Consider the following 17,475-nt stretch of genomic DNA (forward strand, 5'->3'; position numbering starts at 1 on the left):
AGATCCTTGTGATCTTCTTTCAGATACCTTGTTTATATTTGTTATTTTTTCATCATTGTAAGTTTATATTATTATTTTTACTATTTTTTATTTTAAGCTGTACAACGATTAACAAATGTAAACCAAAAAAAAAAAAAAGAAATAAAAATAAAAAAATTTACCACGCATGCGTTTTCTTAAATGTCTTCTTAAACATTTTTTACCTGCGCCTTTTAACGGAGGTAAATAAACTCTTCCTCTTCCTCTTTTTCTATGCATTACGACATGTTTGAGGACGGTTAAAGTAAATATATATTGTAAAGTTGTGTTTTTTTAACATGATCAAATTTGTTTTTTGCATTTGTTTCTTTTAAGCTACATACCAAGGGTAAACTTTAAAATTTTCTTAAAGTGTATGCTAAATGTCTTAATTGGGTCAAAAAAATTTAGACAAACCTTTAAACGCTGGAATCATAGAAACCGCTTTTTTAAAATCCTCTTTTTGACTGATTGGTCGTAATTCTCCACCTGCGCCTTTTAAAGGAGGTAAATAAACTCTTCCCCTCCCTCTTTTTTTACACGAACTGTTTTTTATTTTTCAAGCGGTGCAACAAAATTTTTTACGCATTGCGTTGTTTTTGAAGATAATCCAAAGCGTAACCTCCTACGTTTGATTTTAGTAGACGTTTAGCAAAATTTTTAACTTTGGTAAAAAATTTTCCTTTCCCTCTATGATGTTGTGCGCTACCTCTATGATGTCGACGGCGGTGACCGCTTCTTCTTGTACGCCTGCGAACCATTAACACAAGAAATTAAAAAAAAAAAGATTTATGATTTTTAAGATTTTTTTTAGAAATAAATAGTCGTTTGCTTATAAAATAATGAATACAAATAGGGTTCGTTTAATAAAATAAAAAATATTTTTTATAACAAATTAAGACGATTTAAATTTGGTAGGAATATAGTTGAGTTCAGTGTCGTCTCCTGACCCGCTTTCTACAATTTGAGCTGGATATTGAAAATACATAACAATTACACCTTTAAATTGTTCTGTAAATTGTACATTGATTTGAAACGAATTATTTCCAGCAATTGTAGCAGGAGGTTTATCGTTGATGAAATTAAAATCGCTGGTGGTGTCAATGACTAAAGGTTCGGTAGTGTTAGTAGTACTAAAGTACAATTTAGGATGTCTCAAAAAACTATCATCGTCACTATTATAAAAATCTGCAAATATTGTTAATATTAAAAGTAGAGGGTGTATTTCCTTTAGACCAGGATGCATAACTTCTCCAAATTGACCATTGATCGTCTTGCTTTGTCAAATTGTATTCAGTAGTATCACCCGATGAGTTAACAAATGTTCTTCTGTAATTATAAAGGGTGATTTTTTTAATAATGTTGCATGCAATTTTAACCGGTGTAAAACAACCTTTGCTTAAATGATCGCTTTCTTTTTTTGAATTAACAAAAAATGTAATGCTGTGGGGTACAAGATCTGCTGTTTTTATATTTCCCAAATTGACAGTGACTTCGGCGACATTTTCTACATTGGTGACAACTTGTTCGTAGTGAGCAATACGTAGTAAAGTATACATTTCGTCTTTTTTACTGTTGAGATATAAAGATTTTTCCAAGGGCAAGCTGGGTTTGAGTCTATAGGTATTGCAATAAATCATTGGGTTTTTTATAGCCACTCCCACATTAGCAAGCGCTGTTATGTCAGCGTCTGTAATAGGTCTTACCCATTCTAATAGTTGATTCATATCGTTTTCAATATAAAGTTCTAATCTAATTTGTTTATTTTTTCCAAAATATTCTTTCATTTGAAAATCTTCACACAATAAACTCAATGGTACTCTAAATTTACACCCTTTTTCTCCAGTCATGAAAGCATTATATCTATCTCTTAGTGCTGTTTGATAACCAGCAGGTGCAGGAAAAGGTGCTGCAGCACTGTTGAGAGGTCGAATGAGTCCATTAGGGTCTGCGGCTTGTATATGCGCTTTGGTTTCAGTATAATTTATAGGGTTTGTAGCATTTTCAGTGTCTTCTGTTAAACCTAAATTAGGATTAATCATCAAATCTCTAAAAGGTTTCATATAACTTTTTTTAATCAGCATTGCTCTAAAACGATCATAAGAACGATTAATGATAGCGTTGTTTGCACAAGTAGTATTATTTTTTTGATAATTGGGATAAAATTTGACAGTTTTAAATAATGCATGAATAAAATTGTTGCAAAGACACACTTTTTTTGCTAAATCATCGTCTGTTGTAGGTGTAAATCTTGTTTGCGTGCTCAAATTTTTATAAAGAAATAAATCAAAATCCAAATACCAATCTTGTGGATATGTCCATTCGTTAAGTATAGTGGTAAAAGAAATTGAATTAGCCATGTCTGAAGTAAGATCGTAAGAAAATTTTTGATTATTAACAGCAATGACTTCATCTTGAGCTTGAGCTGTTTGAAAACCAGGATATTTTTCATTTAATATAGCTTTATATTCTGCGCTAATATTACCACTTGTTGCTTCTTGCAATAAACGATTTTCGTGGTCGGCTTGCGCTAAAACATCTTCGATAGTAACATGACCGTTTGTATTGGGTGTTTAGCAATTGCCGTCACCATCTCTCATATATTTAGCTAATGAACCCATTTTTTTAAAAAAAGAAAAAAATAATTTTTTTCTATTTATTCATCTTCTGATTCTGAAGTGTTTTTTTTAAATGGTATTTTTTTGTTTTTTACGTCTTTTAAAGCACGAGTGTAACCAAGTTCAATTAAACTTTTTTTATTCAATTTTTTTCTCTTTTTTTCGTTAGTCTGCATGAGTGGACTTAGTTTGATAATACTTTGTTAGATAATACAGTTTCTACATAAAGCGTTTTTTTTTTGTCAACTGCATTGACTTCTTGAAAGCATTATGAACAAATGTGTAAAGGAGTAGATTTGCTTTTAGGTTTTTTTTCAACAATTTCTTCTTCTTCTGAACTTTCGGTTTCAGAATCTGAATAATTTCGTTTTTTAGGTTTGGATTTGATTTGTACATTTTTTTTCATTTTCTTGTGAGGTTTTTTGTCTTCTATTTCTTCTTTTTTCTTTTTTCATTTTTTGATTTCATCCAATTCGGATTTCATGTTTAACAATTCAGATTTAGTAGAATATTGAGTGAGTTGATTTTGTAATTGTTGCAAGTGATTTTTAATTTGATTGAATTGTTCTTTAGGATTTATTTTTGATTCTTGCATCATTTTTTCTTCTAAATTGACTAAATTTTTATGATACCTACCTTTGGCACAAAAGAGACTCATTTTTGTAAAATAGAGAGTGAGAGAAAATAAATAACAACTTCTTTTTTCTTTTTATGTTTTCTTAATCATAATAAAAAATGAAAGACATCATTTTATACTAATCAAACTAGTTAATTGTAAAACGGAACCATTTGAATCTTTAACGTAGGATTAAAAAAAACGCTAGAACTAAGATTATTAAAGGTAAGCGGTTCAGCTTTTGAATTGAGAAACGACCATCTTGTTTGTTTCCAATCGTCTACATCGTTGATATAAAAGGTGGATAATTGTCCTTGAATAGCAGTATTGCGATTTTTAGTAAAATCAATATTGGTGGTGACTTGAGTAGGATTGGTGTAGTCTAACAAGTTAAAAAAAGCAACAATTCCGGGAACATAAATTTTGTTCATATACATTCCACATTGAACAGCTTGATCGCATTTGATAAAAATGTAAGTGTCTGTAGTAGTAGGAAAATTGGAAACGGTGTTATTAAAGTTACTAATTTGTACGAGAGCGCATCTTAAGAAAGCTAGTGTTTTTTTTTGAATTTTAAAATCTAGTGAAATGGCGTTGGTCATATTTTGATCGACTTGCATATAAAAGGATTGTTTTGTTGAGTTAAACTATATTGATCTCTTTGTAAAGGTAAAGTATAAGGTATAGGATTGTTTCCAACAGGTTGATACATTTTTAAAATGATATTTTTTAACGGTAAACTGTCTGTCCAAGTTTGTACAATAGTACCATCGCTCTTTTTTCAAATATTATTTCTGTTGGATTATTTCCTTGTAAAATGGCTTTTACACTATTTAACCATGTTTTATGACTCGGTGTAGTAGCTCTTTCTAAAGTACTTGTTGTGACAAGAGGTACTTTGATGGTATTTAAAAAAATGGGTTTGGTTTGTTCGCAATATAGCAAAATTTCAATAAATGTTTCCGCGTTGTATTTTGCTATTAAACTCAAAGTTGCTGAAATTAATTTATAAATATCGTCAGGCAAATTGGAAGGTAAAGTTTGAAAAGTAATAGATGTTCCAAATTGTCGATGGTATGGAGAAATTTCATTTGCTTTCACTTCAAAATAAAGAGATTTAATTTAATTAATTCAGGCTTTACTTATTTGTATCGGTGATGATAATTGTCTTTCAAAGGATGGCAAACACCAAAAAGTGTAATAATTATTTAACCCGTCTTTAGGAATGCAAGAAGCGATTTCATATTCTTGACTTGTTATTAGTTTATTGCAAGTATAACGATAAGATCCCTCATAGACAAAATCAGAAAAAGTGATGTTGTTTAAATTTAATTTGAGTAAATTGTTAGGTAGTTGATAGTTTATACTTTCAGTATAAACAGTCTAACATTTTTAATTCTCGTTCAGGCCATATGATTTGTTCAACGTTAAAAAAAGGTATTGGTAAAGATAATAATGGTATGTTCTTTAATGTAAATCGATAATATTTTCTTTGACTTGTATTCGGAAAAAATATTTGATAAAAACTTGTAAAGATTTCCGTTGGTTCAACACCTATACCTGTTCCATAAACGTAAAGGAATTTTGTTGCTATATTTCCATACGCTACTATAATGGCAAGTCTAAATATTTCTACAAAACCTTCTAAGGTCATTTTTTCTTGTGTATAGTTTCCGTTAGTGCCTTTAACATTGATATGATCGTTCCAAATTTTCCATAAAGAGTTAATTTTGATAGGAATATCAACGAGTTCGGTTTCTATATTATATATATTACCTTCAGATTTTATTGTATTTGAGTTGGTCATTATTTTTAATAAAAAAAAAGCAATTTGCAATGGTACAACATGTTTCATTTTAGTTGTTTTTACGCTTTCTGTAGTAGGTAAAATATTATTAATATAAATATCTAAATCAACGGATAAAATATTAGTATCGCGTGTGTCTGGAACAATAGGACTTGTCGGAGAGTTTTGAACAAGTGCTCCGCCATATTTCGGTGTTACCATGACATGAATAAAAGGACGCACAAAAGTTTCTTCTACATTGTTTAAAATGATTTCTCTTTGAGGTGTTAGATTTGCTATATCACCTGGAGCTACTTTTGGATGATATAGCAAGTTATATAAATATCATATCTTGATTTGTGAGAAAGATAATCATATTGCAGTAAAGATATAAAATCTTGAACAGTGTATTGATCTGCGGTTGTTCTGTTTGAAAAAAAACCAAAACAGGATAGTCCTCTTTCGTTCGTTTTGCTTCCAATACCCGATCTTATAGGGTAAAGATAAGAAGGATTATTGATAAATTCATTTGTTTTTGGTTTATAATACCAAAAAAATTTTTTTCAGCTACTAATAAAAAAAATGGACAAATTTCCATGCTGGTTTTGTGATGAAAAATTAACTATAGATCAACTAATGGTTTATAATAAAAAAAAAAAATTATAATTAGGAACGCTAATGTATGAATAGGCTTGTATATATTGTTTGATGTTCATGTTTGAATCTATATTTAATTTTGAAATGATAGTATTTTCGTTGTTAGTTACATAACGGAAGTGTGTATTAAAATCAAATAAATACTTCAAATTTAAATATTTTCGGTTGGATATAGCATAAATTTTATTTTGATAACTTGGAAAAAAGTCAGTAAAATAAAGTTTTCTATTTAAAGAAGTATTAAAAAGTTCTAAACGTCTAATTAAAAAATCGTCTTGATAAGGACTTGGACTACCATTACCAAAAATTTTTGCTGAAGACAATATACTCGCCATTGCTTCTTGATGAAACGATGACATTTTTTCCATATCCAAAATATCAAAGTTTAAAAATGTGTCACCTGGTAAAGTTTGAAAATTGGTGTATAAAACAACATTTTTTGTTATGAGATAAAATGGAATTTTTCTAGTGGGATTGCTAATGATATCATTTTGAATGTCTGTTAACATTTGTTTGATAGAAGGTTTGGATTCCATTCTTAAACCATAATTGTTTTCTAAGAAGGATAGGTTTTCATCTACTCGAGTTAAATTGCTAGGAACATCCATGCTTGTTAAATGTAGGATGGTATTATTTTTAAAAGTAGGTTTGTCGATATCGTTAGGAGTCAGGGGTAAACTAAAATCATTCAACACATTATAATGTTCACTAGCTTCATTTTTTTATTTTTAATTTCGCTATAATAATACGTACTACAATCATATTTATTTACATCTAAAACATCGTCAAACGTTAAATTGTTCATTTTTTCTTTTAATCTTTTTTTCTTGCAGTCTTTTCTTCAACGACTTGTTATTAACAAACCAAGAAGAAAAAGAATTGGAAGAAATAATGGAATGGGAAGAAATGACAGAGGAAGAATACGAAATTTATTTAGAACAATTACTAGCAGAAGATATGGAAGAAATGGATTATATTGAAGAACTGAAAAAACAAGTAATAGAAGAAGAAGTAGAAAAAGAAGTAGATCAAATAGAAAATGAAATTCACAAAATTTTGAATGAAATAGACTTGGAACAATATATCATTGATGTTATGAATAAAATGGATGATTTGCCAGAACTAAATTTGTAATTATTTTTTTTGCAAATATATCTTTTTTTTTTAGATAACTAAAAAAATGAATAATAATGATGAAAATTTCGATGATATGTTTCCTGGTTTTGGCGATCTATTTGATGAAAACGAGTTAAAAGTAGAAAATGTGACTTTTTGTGATTTGTGCGAGAACAAAGACAATGAAATGAACATTTTTTTAATTTTAATTCTTTTATTTATTCTATTGAGTCATTTTATTTATTTGTTCATTCTTTTATATTAAAAAAAAGACGTGTGTATTTTTTATTTTTGTGCTTTTTTATATAAATAAATGTTTTTTTTTCAGCTACTAATAAAAAAAATGGACAAATTTCCATGCTGGTTTTGTGATGAAAAATTAACTATAGATCAACTTATGAATCATCAACTCGAATGCACCAAAGACAAATTGGAACAAATCCACTATCATGACTGTTTTACATGCAAAAATAAAGTAAAAGATTTATTAAATCACGAATGTGATTACGAAGTTCTCAAAAATGAACCAATAATATGCTTTTATTGCAACACTGTTATGGATGACAATTACTATGAACACTCTGTTATTTGTTTTCATCAGTATAAAAATCAACAACATCAACATATGGAACAAATCATTCAAGATGGTAAAACAAACTTAAACTATTTAAATCTTGCATTCAACTACAACATGAATAGCATTAAAAATCTTCAAGAAATTATTGCTAGACAAATTGCTGATTATAAAGATATTTTGCAAAAACAAAGAGAAGACGAACAAGAAATTAAAAATCTGAAAGAACAGAATGCTAAATTACAACAAACCTTGGAAGAAACCAACAACGAAATGCTAGAATTAAAAAAACTTACCTATGACATGTTAACAAATCAAAAAGATATACAAAATCTCAAACAAGAAATCATAAAACTCAATCAAATCGTAGAAGAAAACACCACAGAATTCTTAGTACTTAAAAAATCAATTCAACAACCCAAAGAAGTAAAAGTAATACAACACATCTTTAAAGACACACAAATCATCAAACTCGATCAAATGAATCTCAGACTACTATTAGATGAAGCATTTTATTCACAACCCATTTTCACATCAGAAGGTTATCGTTATCGTATGAAAATTTATACTCGAAGTAACAACGTAAACAATCTAGCCTTTTACTTTCAATTATTACGAGGTGACCTTGATGATGCTTTAAAATGGCCTTTTACCTAAAAAATCATTTGTACCTTGAGAGATAAAGATAAATTTTTTGCTCACACTATTACGAATGATAATTATCTTCAAAGTTTAGACGCTAGTTCTCTTGATAAACCTATCGAAGAATATAATGTAGCTGTTGGTTTCAAAAATTTCATTTCACACAAAGAACTAAAACAATTTATTATTAATAATAATTTATTTATCACGATTACTATTCAATAATATATTTTTGTATGTATTCATCATTTTTATCTCTATTTTTTATGCATTATTTTTTTAGATTAACTAAAAAAAATGAATTCAATAGAAATATTCAGACAAATCAGTCTTGAACTAACCATTGCCAACGTGAAATCTATCAAATTCATGCTCAGAATACCATTAGGAATCAAAGAAACTTTAAAAAATGGAATGGATATCATAGAGTACTTTAAAGATAACATTATACAAGACGAACAAGGACATATTTATGAATCATTAGAAAACAAATTGGAATATTTACTTGTATTGTGTGAAGCTATCCATCGTTTAAACATTGTAAATAAATATAAAAATAAAATACCACGATTACCTACATATGAAGAAAGTGTAGTTAAAAATCTACCACCAGTTTACTCTCCACCGAACGCAGTATATCCAAGTGCTGTCATTGAAGTCAAGCAAAAAGAACTTTTGAATTTTTATAACACTTTACCTCAACCAACCGAAGCACCTGAATGTGCCCAAGAACCTGATTTCTTCTAAAACTTTTTTTTGGGAAACAATTTTTTTATTGTATTAACTATTTGTAATTTTTTTAGGTAACTAATTTAAAAAAATGGGCAGCAACTGGGGCAATATTGGTGACATACTTGATAAAGAATTTACTTCATTTCACTACTTTCTGCATAAACGTGGAAAACAAATGGAACGACAAATGGAACGAGAAAAAAAAGTCAAAAAGTTGGACAAAAAAACGAAAGAACGTTGCATTTATTTGGAAAACATTCATTCTCACATTAAAAACTTTGAACAGGAAACACTGATTTGGTTTGAACCACGCGAACGAAATTTTTCTTATTATGTTTTTGATTATGACGATAGTACATTGGATAAATCGAACAAATTTACCTTTGAAAATCAATCAAAACTCACCTTGAAAAGGTTTATGTAAAAGAACCTTGGCACATCAACGAATTCGTTCGGAGTTTGAACAGTTACAAAATAAAATCATTTCTGTATTCGATAAAACCAAACTACCACTCTCCAAATGGAAAAATAAAGATGATATTAGATTATTGTTTTACAGCTTTCATAAACACATCTTTTTCGAATGGAATGTCGAAAAAAAAAGAAACATTTATTATTTTTTCATCTTCAAAGACGTTATCTTTACAATTTATTTCATTTACTTTTTACAGAAATATCGTATTTTGCTGATCCACGTAAACAACTAGAAATAAATTAAATGAAAAAACTATATCATTTAATAATGGAATATATAAACTGGGCCAAACAACAATATTTTTATACTACAGAACCTTGTTTTATTCATGTTCATATTGTAAATCAATTTTTTTAATTTTTTTTCAGACAACTAATAAAATGCAAAATTACGAAAGAAGCAAAGACTATTATGCATACGACATCATCCCTATTGTCAGTTGTTTTATAAGTGAATCAAAAAATAACATGGATCAAAATATAAAATTGTTAAAAGAATTATGTAAAAGAAAATTAGCTATTAGAAGAATTTCAATTGAATTGGAATTATTAAAAGATCAGCTTGGATTTTTATATCGTCATTATCCTGAAAACAGTTCTCATGATTTTTTTTATACTAGTGATGAATTTAGTTTTTTTACTGATCACAATTTATTTTCTTGGATTCAAAAAAAAATTATATTTTATATACACCAAATGTTTAGATTGCACTATTTTAATCCATTTATTAAAGATGAAGAAGTTGATTTTTTTTATAATTGTATAATAAAATATGCTCAATGGGCAGTAAATCAATATTATTTTATTATTATAAATAATTTTATACATTACAAGGATAATATTTTATATTTATAGCTAGAAAACTAATAAAAATGGAAGCAAAAATACAAGTACAAAGAAAAAGTTTCGATGAATACAACACGCATTATGAAAAAAGGGTATGGTTTTGTCCACAAACAAGACTCAACTATAAATATGAAAAAGTACCTACCTTGAAACAATTATGCAAAAGAAATATGGGACTCGCTAGAATACAACTTGAAATACAAACATTTTTAAAAGAACTTGCCAAAGTAATACCCATTGAATACTACGATTCAGATAAATATATTATTTAGACTCAAAACTTTTACAAGACAACTGAAATTGGACCTCGATTTTTATATAGAAAACATTTGGAATTTTTTTTCGATCAAGCTTTTTTTATATATATAAGTGTTGAAATTTTTAATTCGCATTATATTCAACCTTTTTTAAACAATACACAATATGAACATTTTTATATTTTATTAAAAAATTATATTCATTGGGCTTTACAGCAATATTATTTTATTACATCTCAAAATTTTGTACATATAAAAGATGTTATTTTATATTTATAGCTAAAAAAAATAAAAAAATGAATAAAAGTGGATATAGTAAAAGAAAAATCAGCAAAAAAGTTCGAAATGAAATGAAAGGTACATTCATTTTTTTTTTTTTTTTTTTTAAATAAAATTTTTATCTATTAACCCAATTTTTTCTTTTTTTACAGCCATGTATCCCTATTTTTTCAAACTGCAAAGAGAAAGTTTAAAACAATCACAAATGATCAATAAACGATATTTTTGTAACAAAAAATGTGGCACATGTGAATTGCTTGTGAATTGCAAAAATAACTTTTTTTTTGTATTTTTTTTATTTAGAAATATATTTTTTATCAAATTTTTGTCTTTTTTATCGCTTTTTTATTACTATTTTTATACAACTTTATACTAACATTCTATTTTTTTTGATAAAAAATGAGTAATACTAAAAATGATGACTGGGAGAGGGATCTAAAAGCTGTACCTTTCGAACTAACAATTAAAAACAGTAAATTAAAAAGACCTATGAGAGGATTAAATTTTGAAGAATGTTTAAAAGACGAATTAAGATTTATTAATAAAAAAGAAGAAAAACCAGAACAACCGAATAAAGAAGAAGAAGAATGGATATGCAACGCACCACCATTTGAACTCAATTGTAAATATTTATATGAATAAATTTTTATTTTTTATTTTTTAGCTAACTAATACAATGTGTGGAAATTCTAATTGTCTGGTAGTAAAAAAAATTGTTTTGTCAACAGAAGAAGCACGATTCGTCTTGAAAATGTCTACAAAATTTAACAAACCATTCGTTGCAGAACTCGATATTTATAATCACTACATCACGATTGGAAAAGAATTTTACCCAAACATGACGTTTGAGAATTTTGTGAAAAAGAACTACCCTATTTTTAGAGAACAAAAAAAATCAGTATTGTAACCCTATTTTTAATTGTAACAGTTTTTTAAATGAAAAAAATTTTTTTACACCTGATCCTTTATTCTATCTGCGCATGCGCATTACGCAATCCTTTTTTTGCTCGTTTCTTGGGACCTTTTTTTTGCCGTTTTTCGGGACCTTTTTTTTTGCCATTTCTCACCCGTTTTCTCCGTTTTCCGGCCGTTTTCCGCCCGTTTTCTCGTTTTATCGGGCCGCTCGTTTGATGGTCGTGGCTGCTGAACGTCTTAACACACTTTTGTCACATACTATATCATCTATCATTATTGAATAAATTATCTTCTATATAAAAATTAATTCCACTTTTGTTAAACCCCATTATTTGAATAGAAATGTTTTCTATTCAAATAATGGGGTTTAACAAAAGTGGAATTAATTTTTATATAGAAGATAATTTATTCAATAATGTTTTCTATTCAAATAATGGGGTTAGCAAAAGTGGAATTAATTTTTATATAGAAGATAATTTATTCAATAATGATACTAAAGAAACTCTTAAAAGAGTTTTAAATAAATCTCCTATTTCAAAAGTCATGGCATCTGTGCCTTTTTATTTGTCTCTTATTTGTGCAATAATTTCTGAATCAAAGCATAGAGATGAATATTCCTACCTAACTATGTCAGATTTGTATGCTAGTATATTTTTTTATTTTTTTCAAAAACTTGTCAACAGAGCTAACGAGCCGATTTATAAGATGATGGAAAATGATCATAATAGAAAATTTATATTTAATATTTCTAAAATTGCATATTGCTTGTTGATGGAAAATAAGTTTGTTTTTTCCAGAAAAGAAATTGAAGTTTGTTTTAGTGACTTTAATGATGTTGAAGATAGACTTTCTGGTTTTATTGAGAGAATTGAAACAAACTTGGGTTATCATTATCAATTTGTAAACCTAACAATAATGGAGTTCTGTGCATTTGTGTTTGCATACAATAGTTTCACTGAGGGTGAGATTATGTCCAACAAAAAACTAAAAAGGTGTTTACCAATGATGTGGATTAACAAATGAAAAAGAAACTAGTCTGTTGAAACATTTAGCGAATCTGACAACTCCTAAAATAAAATAAAAAAACTCTGTGATTGATTTTTAAGGTAAGTTTATTTTATAAATATGATTTTTGTTAATTATTTATTTCATTTAACAAGATTTTTTATAAGCTTAACATCTATGCTTTTAAGCTTTTGCGGTTTGGTGGACAGTCTATTTTGATGTTTTAAAATAAAGAATAATTTAAAAAGCAAGGAAAAGGTTTACTTAAGACTTAAAAAGTTGTAGGTTGTATAAAAAAGAAAAACATAAAGGTGGGTAAGAGTTGAAAGGTTTTTTTGATGTGCAAGGAAAAAATCTGGATTAACAAAAGTTTTTATAGCGTGAAGGGACAGATACAGTAAAAGGATGCAATTTGTTGTATAAGAAACCAAGCAAGAGTGAGTTTTGGTTAATCATAATAGAGATGATAGCTTGTTTGAGCATTTACCATGATTGAAGAAACAGCATAAAAGAGAAAGGTTATGATGATGATGATTATGATGATGATGATGATGATGATGATGATGATGATGATGATGATGATGATGATGATGATGGTGATGATGATGATAATGATGATGATAGCAATGATGGTTATGATGAACATGTTGATCATAATGTTTATATATATACAAAGTATAATATGAATTTTGAAATAAAAAAATATACTTTAGGATGTATAAATGTCTCTGTAGCCCCAATCAGAAACCCAGCCCTGGCTATATTTTATTAAACTTCGCCCCGGCCCCGGCCTAATTTCAACCCTAGTGGCTTACTATTGCTATGAACAATAATTAACATAAGATTAAAATTTGTTGTTTTAAACAGATTTTTAATATGAACAATTAATAAAAATCACTTTCCTCTAAAAGATAGGTTGTTTATCTAACAAAAACTATTAAAAAAACAAACATTTTTTTGCATTTATTTACCATGGATCCACCAATGTCTATGCTTCTAATAATAATTTCTAATTAGTACATTATCTTAGTATTCAATTTTCTTTAGACAACTCTGTATCATTTTATTTATTAATGCTTAAAGATTTTAGATGATTAGCATACTGAGATTGGAACAGAGTTTCACAGAAGCCAAAATATACTTTTTCTTTGTAGTTAGGTTTATTTGACAACACGATGGCTTTGTCAAGCAGTGATTGTTCATGGAGCATATGAATTTGTTGACACTGTTGCATGTTTTTTCCTCAGCTGTACCTTGATTATACAATATCTTGTGATTGTGCGAATTAATGATGGACTTAATGTTTGGCATACATCAGTAGCTTATTTTAATGGTATTTCGATTATCTTGTGAAGTTTCTGACCAACCGGAAAGTGCAGGTCTACCATGGCCAAAAAACAACTGCCTATTTCTGTTGCAGCATTGGTAGTAAGAGGTGAGTTGTATCAGATTATGTTTTGTGATAATTGAATTTGTCCAGTTTTTAATTCAAATGGTAAGCAAATTTGCAGATAAAATCTAATTTAAATAATGCATCTTGATAAAGAGGAATGGATTATTTAAAAAAATTTTGTTATAGAATAAATTGACAATATCAGTTTGATAGTAAGCATGCATGTAACTAATTGAATTACCAGGCTTGCAATAAGGCTGGAAAAAACTGTCTTTACGATTTAATATTAAGTCCAGATAACTAACAACTTTGAAATTACAGCTGATGGATATAAGGAGACTTTTTCCATTTGTTGGCCACTCCAGTTCTTAAACACTTCTAGACCATTATCTCTCTACAATTTAAATTCATCTTTGTTGTAAGACTGTAATACATAAAATAAGATAAATATTCCAACTAACTCAAAAACTTCTGCGCCATCAAAGACTCCCATGGTGACAACATATAAATCTCCACTTTTTTAAATTCAGGCTTCACCATTGTTAATAATGATTTCCCAGTGTGATCTATGATATTGTGATATATAATTTTTTGACACCAGTGATTGGATAATCGTATGTTTTTTTCATTACACAATATATTGTATTTTTTAGGGCTTTTTTTGTTTTTGATCTTCAATGGTTGATGATTGCTGTATAAACATGAAACTTTAAGTACCATAGAAAAAGTTGTTTTTACTTTGGTATTAGTGATGTACTGTTAGCAAATTTGTGGCCGATGCCAATACTGATGGATGGGGAAAGGCAGAATTCAATGTCAATGAATTAACCAATTATTAAAATTTTGAAAATATAAAACCATACAACTTTAAATCGTGTAAACTTTTTCATGGAATCAGTACTGGTAAACAAATACTTGCACACAAATCAGAGCCCAACCATTATTTTAAAAGATATTAGAAAAACTCAGATATTAAAAAAAATAAAAAATTTTGAGTTTTTTTTACTATAAAAATTATTCCAAAAACAACATTATGGTAATAAAAGTAAATGTACATTCAGCAGTTAAATTAACACTTATATTTGATAAAATATAGCCGGGGCCGGTGCTGGGGGTGTGACTAGGCCTACATAAATATTAATACATCCTATTTTTCTTCGAAATTCATGTTATATTTTGTATATATATGCATATATAAACATCATTATAATCAACATGATCATGATGATCATGTTGATTATAATGATGTTTATATATGCATATATATACCATAATCATCATCATCATCATCATCATCATCATCATCATCATCATCATCATCATCATCATCATCATCATCATCATCATCATCATCATCATCATCATCATCATCATCATCATCATCATCATCATCATCATCATCATCATCATCATCATCATCATCATCATCATCATCATCATCACTATCTGATCATCTTCTTTTTTAGCAAATACTGGACCCTATGAATACTAAAGTTTATAAAAGTATGAGAGGATATTGTATGCTAGCATTTAAATAAATAGCAAACATATGTTTAAATCCATAATAAGTATGCATAAAGCGCATCTCGGAAGCTTTTATTCTTTCTGGACTAAAAGTTTGGAAGCTTTTATTCCTACTCTTCAATTTTAAGTCAAGCCTCGTTCTACTCCATATTTTTTACCATCTTGAGCAGTTGCTTTATCAATAATTTATTTCATCTTTTTTACAAGAACATCTCTCTTAAGAACAAATGCCCTTTTATTATTCCAAGAAGCCAATATAAAAAAGTCTTGTCTGATATTAGGCTCTGTTATTCTCAGTTAACTAAATCTTGTATCTTATATTGATGTTAAGTTTTAAAGACTTTTGGTTAGTCTTCAACAATGTCACTAACTAAAGTAATTCTAACATTTAATCTCTAATTCATGGGTCTGATCTTTTACTTCTTCCCAGAATATATCATAGTTATTTGCATAGAAATCTTACTCTAATTTGACTCTTGAATCTAATGGCCATACTATTCCTGCCTGTTAATTAGATTAACCTATTGTTAAACATCCTAATCGCTCTGGCTTCTAATGCTAAAATTAGTTCTCAATTAAACACTTCTACAGTTTTTGCTTCAGGCAAAATTTCCATCATAGTCTTAAAAAAGTGTTCTCTAGAACTCTCTTCAATTTTTGTTAAATTTTTAAGAAGTGCCAAATAAGTGGTTCCGATTTTTAAAAACTCTAGAAAACACTTTGAGCTCTCTAACTATCCAACCATTAGTCTTCACTCTGTTATAAAGTCTTCTATCTGTATATAAGGCTTTGAGATTAATAAATTATTTCTTTTTAACTGCAGTATTGAAGTTATTCTTGAAAGCCTACTCTTCTTTATTTCAAGTAACTTTAAGGGTACCAAAAGGTTCTTCTTTGCTGCTGTTTTTTTTCTTATCTACAATATCGATCTTCATGAACTTTTTATATCTAAAGTTGCATCCTTTTACTGTATCTGTTCCTTCGTGCTATAAAAACTTTTATTTACAAAAAAACCTTATAACTCTTAGCTATCTTCATATATTTCTTTTACATAACCCACAATAGTCTTCAGTTAACCATTTCCTAGTATTTTTACTTAATAGTGGTTGCTTGCAATTTTTTTGGTAGTAAATTAGAGTTTGAAAATATATAAGTATATGACAGTATTTAATAAATAGCAAATGTAAGCATAAAATTATAATATATAAAGTATTATAAATTTTTTTCTAGCCTCATCTATCAACCCTTATATCAAATCTTATAGTTTTACCACGGCCGGGTTTAAAAAAAAGGTCTCATTTTTATCTGGGGATGGGTCACTTACTACATAACAACGTGAATAGCAACCACAACTGTTAGCCAATTCGTATCGTTAAAGTCCTATAAAATTTAAGTTATTGGTATCTATGTAATTTGAAATATATCTATTATGCTTCAAAATATTCTGCTGTTTGTACTTCTATTGCTTTTTACGTGAATTGCTTGTTGAACATCTTTATCTTGAAGTGTTAGTTAGTGTTATTGGGTTAGTTTTTCAAATCCTAATAAATTACTATATTTAAAAATTTTACTGAAGATATTTTGTTAGTTTAAGGTTTATATATGGCTAACAAGAAAAATAAAAAAATAATAAGAAAAAAAAAACGTTTATGCTGTGGCTATCAGCACATTTGTACCTCCTTACTTCCAGAAAACCTTTCTGAATTCTTAAAAAAGATGACTGCTATATATTAAACTTTTCAGTTATTTGTAGTATTACAAATATGTTTGCTATATGTCGAATTTGCAATCAAAAAGTAAATGTATTCTTGATACCAGAACAACGTAAAGGATTTTCAAACAAAGTTTGCATATTGTGTACTTCTTGTGATTGGAAATATAGTTTTTATTCATGATCAGAATTAATTATAGGTATAAGTAAAAAAAAAAATGATATAAATTATAGAACAGTAAGGTATGGGACATAAAGCTATGAAAGTATATGAAAGTATAAGGAACATGCCACCACCTATGACTAGTAAAT

The 17,475-nt window shown here is 28.1% G+C and overlaps 2 protein-coding genes across 2 annotated transcripts; both read left to right on the forward strand.

Annotated features, from left to right (window-relative positions):
- Nucleotides 1-6,586: 6,586 nt before the first annotated feature.
- LOC136080417 (uncharacterized protein MG328-like) lies at nt 6,587-8,042 on the forward strand. Its single transcript, XM_065797037.1, has 3 exons — nt 6,587-6,787; nt 6,864-6,959; nt 7,140-8,042. The coding sequence occupies exons 1-3, from the start codon at nt 6,587-6,589 to the stop codon at nt 8,040-8,042; spliced, it is 1,200 nt and encodes a 399-aa protein (XP_065653109.1).
- A 3,848-nt stretch (nt 8,043-11,890) lies between these two features.
- On the forward strand, nt 11,891-13,257 carry LOC136080418 (probable DNA-directed RNA polymerase subunit delta). Its single transcript, XM_065797038.1, has 3 exons — nt 11,891-12,522; nt 13,034-13,193; nt 13,249-13,257. Exons 1-3 carry the CDS (start codon nt 11,891-11,893, stop codon nt 13,255-13,257), a joined length of 801 nt encoding a protein of 266 aa, XP_065653110.1.
- The last annotated feature ends 4,218 nt before the right edge of the window (nt 13,258-17,475 follow it).

Source organism: Hydra vulgaris, chromosome 05 (assembly GCF_038396675.1).
Source record: "Hydra vulgaris chromosome 05, alternate assembly HydraT2T_AEP".
NCBI lineage: Eukaryota > Metazoa > Cnidaria > Hydrozoa > Anthoathecata > Hydridae > Hydra > Hydra vulgaris.